Below are 6,015 nucleotides of genomic sequence, written 5' to 3' on the forward strand. Positions count from 1 at the left end.
GCAACGCCTGTCAACTCGCTTGGGCATTCCCCTTCCACACCTCCCTGAAAAGAGTCAGAGTTATTTCTTGGACTAACCATCAAAAAGGGCTAAAAGTGTTAAAAATGTATCCGAAAGATAGTGCCCCATAGAGGCGGGTAGAGTCCCTGTCACTCCCCTTGCCATTTCCACACTCTGGAAAAAGTAGAGTTATTTCTTGACCCAAGCCATCAAAAAAGGGCTAAAAGTGTTAAAATGTATCTGCGAAGATAGTGCCCCATGAGGCGGATAGCAGTACCCCTGTAACTCCCCTTGCCATTTCGCCCTCCCATCTGAAAAAGTGCAGAGTTATTTTTGGAGACCATAAAAGAGTTGGTGTTTTTTCTATTTTACTGTGAGGAACATTTTGAATGCAGGGGACTTTTACTGTAACAGAGTCATCCTACACTCCTGGATACTTCTACTATTTACTGCAAGTACAAATCCTGAGTACTTCTGCTTTTACTCAAGTACTCAAAGACCTGAGTGCTTCTACTTTTACTCCAAAGTACAAAAGACTTTGTTGCTCTACTTTTACTCTAGTGACAAGATCTGAGTACTTCTACTTTTTATTTAGTAAAATCTGAGTACTTCTACTTTTACTCTAGTACAAGAATCTGAGATACTTCTATTTTACTCTAGTACCAAGATCTGTGTGGCTTCTACTTTTACTCAGTTACAAGACACGTGAGTACTTCTACTTTTACCCTAGTCTAATCTGAGTACTTCTACTTTTTATTGCTAAGTACAAGATCTGCAGTGCTTCTACTTTTACTCAATAAATATATATATATATATATATATACTACTTAACCACCTCTGTTTCATAGCTTATGAAAAAAACTATTAGAAATAGAAGTGCTAAAGCTAACGCTTACAGTATAGTGAACAATGTATGCCTAGCTAGCTAGCTCAACCGATTCACTTAAATAATATTGCCACAGAAAAACATTATCAGTTCACATCAGCTCTGCCGCTCCGACATGGGAGCCCTGCTCTGAACACCATGAACGGGCCCGTTCTAACGCTCTGTTCACTCAGCGTCCAGATCTGTGCCACAGTGACTCCGGACGCACAGTAATATTAAACGGAACGCACCGTAGGTACTGTAGACTGCTGTAAGCATAGACATCATCATCGGAGCTAAGCAGAGCCTATATACATCCATGACCAGAGCCGGGAGCAGGGCAGGAAGACTCGATGCAACAGCTCGCACTTCCATTTTTATTAATATATAATAATAAAAGAAAACACCTATGCGTGTCATTATGGCACATACACAGCTCTACGGCCGCAGATTATTCCGGGTCCTCAGACCCCTCCATACCCTGGATATTTTTTTGCAGATTAATGAATCAAACAAACCTATTTTGGATTAAAAACGGCGAATTTCGCCGAAAAGTGACAAGTTTGCATCACTGCAACCTGTACCACTGCTGTGATTTTAACACATTTCACAAAGCACTTTTGCCAGAGTCCACCATTGTCTTTAATTACATATTACGATTCCTGCAGTAACCTAAAAGGAACTTTAGTTTCAGCAATAGGCGCTTTCACACCGCAGTACTTTTCCCACAAAGGTTCATCAGAACTTAGTTTATGAGAACTCTTGCTAATAATGCTGATGCAAGGATAATAAAATGGCGGCTTCACAAAACTTTTTGGGAGTTTTACGGGGCGTGGTTTGCATTCCGCCCAGCCAATCAGACATAAGAACCTTTTTCTCCCACGAAAGTACCTGCTCTCTAGCAGGGACGGAAAAGGGGGTAAAAAGGTTCTCATGAACAAATTTTAGTTCCGGCTCTTTTTGGTGTGAACGCGACATTTCGGAACTATATCGGAACTAAAGTTGGAAAAATACTGCGGTGTGAACGCGCCTAATACTACTGTTAATATCTTTACCCTTGATAGTACCTTTTTCTCTGCACATTTGTATACTGTTGTGTATTCCTTAAGTGACAAGTCTAGTTTTTGGTTAATTTTATATATTTTCACTATTTTGCCATTTTTTTCAATCTTGCATTTTGTTTAATTAGCATTGATTGTTTCTTATACAAAAATGTTGCACTGCTTGGAAGTTTGAAGCATCAACATTGTACTACGCATGTGTGAAACGTGACAAAAGAAATCTCTTGAATCTTGAACACCATTATCTTCCCTCAGATTATTACCTGGTGGTCTGTTCATCCCGGGTCTCTGTTGCATGCCTGGTCTCTGTTGCATCCCGGGTCCCTGTTGCATCCCTGGTCTCTGCTGCATGCCGGGTCTCTGCTGCATGCCGGGTCTCTGCTGCATCCCGGGTCCCTGCTGCATGCCGGGTCTCTGCTGCATGCCGGGTCTCTGCTGCATGCCTGGTCTCTGCTGCATGCCTGGTTGAGGAGGGACTCCTGGTTTTGGCCCACCAAAATTCTTGGATGAAATGGTCTCGGACACCACAGTGCACGTGGATTTTCCAGGGCCAGATCCAACGCTGCCCGAGGGCCGTCCAGATACTGGTCCTCCACTGCCAGTCCGAGCAGGCCCCGTCCCTGGCGGTCGGGGTCCACCTCCTCTAGGGGGACCATTTGGGCCACTCCCACCAGGCCTGGCCTGTGGGACACCAAGAGCTTTTGCATGGAATGTGCCTCCAGGCCTTGACTGGGGCTGGGCCCCTGCCTTAGGAGGGCCCCCCGAAGAAGGTCTCATCCCTGAATTACCACTTGACTTTCCAGCAGAATTAGTTCCAGGCCTCAGAGGTTCTCCCTTTCCAGACTTGTTTCCTCCGGCTGAAGGTCCTTGCTTCACACCCTGATTGGGCCTGTTCTGTTGGGAGCTCCCCTGTTGAGATCTTTGGCCTGATGTAGATGGACCAGGAGCCCTGGTCCCAGGAATGCCTGAGGGTCTTGATGAGCTTTCTTTTTTGGGGATAAGGTCACTTGAGGCACTTGATTTGTGGCTGGATGAGGGCTTGAGCCCCCCTTGTTTGGCTGAAACCTGAGATGATGAGCCTTTTGAAGGAACTTTACTGTTTGTGGCACCAGAAGCACTTGATGAGGCTGCCTTGGATCGGTCTCGATCACTGTTAGACATCTTGGATCGGTCTCTATCACTGTTAGACATCTTGGATCGATCTCTTTCACTGTTAGACATCTTGGATCGATCTCTGACACTGTTAGACATCTTGGATTGATCTCTGTCTCTGTCATTAACAGAGGGCCTAGAAGAAGAGTGGCCTTTATCACTAGAAGATGTGGGATGCAATTTCTTCGCTGAGCCACAGGGCAAACTTGGCTTTACTGAGGAGTTATTTTGGGGTTTACCATTCTTCTGCTCCTTCTCAGAAGTGTTTTTCCTCATTTTACTAGAGCTAGATTGAGACTTGCTGTCTCTGTCTCTCTCTGTCTTTGAGTCTCTGTCCATTCTCTTAACCTTGCGCTCCAGCTCCCGCTCCCTTATCTCTTCAGCTGTTCGGAGCCTATCTTCTTTTTTCACTACCTTTTTTACCTCAACTGGCTCAAACTGCTTCTTCTCTGCCAATTTGAGTAACTCTGCAAAGTTCAATGGAGGTGGAGCAGGCTTTTTAGAGGATTGCTTGCTACTACTGCTCCTGCTACTAGCACTAAATCCAGGGGTTTTTGCAGGTCTCCGTGGTTCTGGCTCCTGCTCCGACTCTGAATCTGAAGGCTCATACTCATAATTATCCTCATCCTCTGGGTCAATGGAGTTGTTCGTAAATCCTTCGCCATTCAATGCTCTTTCTTCCTGCATTTCTTGTTTTGTTCTCCTTTTCTTAGGCAATTCTACAACTGGGACGCCATTGTAGCCTCTGAAATTGTCTTTGGTTCTGGAAGCCATGGCCCGGGCTTTACGGTCCGACTTCATTTCAACCCTCTTCTGTAGTAGTTCATCCTTCTTTTTCTTCGTTTGAATTTCTGGATGAACACAAAAAAACATAAATGAAGAATGCAGGGCTCGACATTATAAATGGCCCGCTAGCCCGGAAGCACTATTTAGACACCCCGGGCCAGCATAACGTACTTTCCACTTGCCCGCTCGGGCCACTAAAAATATTGCTTTAAAAAAAAAAATGGTCCTGTGGTATTGGTATTTTGACTAGCAATTTAGTTAAATTGTTTCGTTTATTAACGCTACAACATAGCGTTTCGTGAGGCGGTTGTCGTTGTTGGGTGAAAAGCAAACAGCTGTTTGCTGCGGAGCGCAGCGCGAGCAGGCTCCCGTGAGCGCGCTCCTTCTTCACTACAGACTATCGCGCCACCTAACCATTCGCCAACATGTTTTTAATACCAGCGTTAACCGGCCAAGCGCCGGGCAAAAAACTATCTTCAAATAAAAGAAAGTCACCGGAGGAGTTAAAGGAGAGTGACAGGGAGTATGAGAAGAAGAGGGAGAGAAGGTTTGAGCCACACTGTAACGCGTCCTAAAACCCTTTTATAATCTATCCATTAGATTTATGATTCGAAAATTATAAAAGTAGGGTAGACATGTGGAGATTATCCGGCTGAACAAAACGTGCATTTATCAAACAGGTTTGTTTTCCACAGATCTTATTTCCAGCTATTTTCCAAAACCCTTTGGAGAGATCCCATTGCTTTTTTTGTCGAGGGAACCAGCAGCTTATACTTCCTGGTTTTAGGACACGTCACTGCACCTCTCAATATGATGCCAATACAAACAAGGTCTTCTGTCGGCTCTGTACATCTATGCCGACCTATGCTGACAAGTAAGTGAAGAGTAAAAAATATAAAGGTATTGGCTTTAGGGAAATGTCCCAGCAGTTTAGGAGAATGAAGGTTGTAATCTAATCTATTACATAGCCATTACATTTCTAACTCCTAATGACAGGAAGGCAGAAAGCGCATTATACTAAATAATAATAATACTACTCATAATAATAGCAGACATTTTTAACAATCACCACAATATCATTATTTTAATAAACCAAATATGAACAATTGAGGAAAATGAGAAGAACTGATGATTCAAATGTTGTAGTACAAGTAGTAATGTAGTTAGTGCATAAATTACTATTGCAACAAATGTGTTAATTTTCTTCATTATTAGTCGATTTTTTTAATGCTCTATCTGCTCATAACTAGGCAGAGCTTCCAGCAGTATTTGTTGGTTGGGCCTCATATAGGGGCGTTTTGGCAGTTTAATAAGAATAATAAATAGGCACCAAGTCTATTAGTAAGAGAGTATGAGAGTGTGTTTCGTCCGGCCGTCTACTTTGGTCGGACTTCCATAGACTTACATCGTGTCCGAACACTTGACAGTTGGCCCCCCCCACCTGTGGAGCGCTTACAATACGCGGCACCTACGACGGGTGGACGTGGGGCGCCCTCGCACGTGTCGCAATTTCGTTTAAGAGGTCTGTAAATACTAAAGGAAGCGTTTCATTCCAAAATACATCAAAACCTTTGCATATTAAGGAAAACCCGCCCGTACGTCATTGTGCGTATTGTCCTCGGGCGACGCCTTTGAAACCGCGACAACGAGCTCAAACAAGATCAGGACGTTTTTATGCCCTGCCGAAAGTCTAAAAAGGCAGTAACACTTTTTTTTAGGCAGTATCTGCTTTTATTAAGCAATTAGCAAATTGTATTTCACGGGAATAATCAAACAGACAAAGGCGTGTAAGGAGGATAATTAATAGAAACCTGCAGGAGGTGATCGACAAATAACGATCTCTCAGTGAATTCATAGAATGAACTATGAAAAGATAAGATATAAAGATATAACTAGAAGATGAAAATGGGGATAAAACATACATCCGATGAGAATTATAAATGTACAAAAAAGTAGTTTATATTGTATAAGTTGTTTTTTTTTTAAGATATTGCACGAAATTGGTGATCCCAATTTTTTGACAGTTCAATGTACAATTGTGTTATTTAATATGAAATACCGTTGTTACAATGTTTATTGTGTGTCGTGTCCCCATCTGTAATTCCCACCTTAACATAATAGTGCACCGGGGTTGGTAACATTGGTGCCCGG

At 43.1% G+C, this 6,015-nt stretch overlaps 1 protein-coding gene across 1 annotated transcript in view; it reads right to left on the reverse strand.

Moving 5' to 3' along the window:
- The window catches only part of spty2d1 (SPT2 chromatin protein domain containing 1), a 20,006-nt gene extending 16,081 nt beyond the window's left edge, over nucleotides 1–3,925 (reverse strand). The window contains exon 1 of the mRNA XM_010777334.1: nucleotides 2,190–3,925. Coding sequence (XP_010775636.1) covers nucleotides 2,190–3,879 — 1,690 coding nt within the window. The 5' untranslated portion in view covers nucleotides 3,880–3,925. The remainder of the gene's footprint in view (nucleotides 1–2,189) is intronic.
- Between the last annotated feature and the right edge of the window lie 2,090 nt (nucleotides 3,926–6,015).

The sequence above is a fragment of the Notothenia coriiceps genome, unplaced genomic scaffold (genome assembly GCF_000735185.1).
Source record: "Notothenia coriiceps isolate Sejong01 unplaced genomic scaffold, NC01 NC01_scaffold00018021, whole genome shotgun sequence".
Lineage (NCBI taxonomy): Eukaryota > Metazoa > Chordata > Actinopteri > Perciformes > Nototheniidae > Notothenia > Notothenia coriiceps.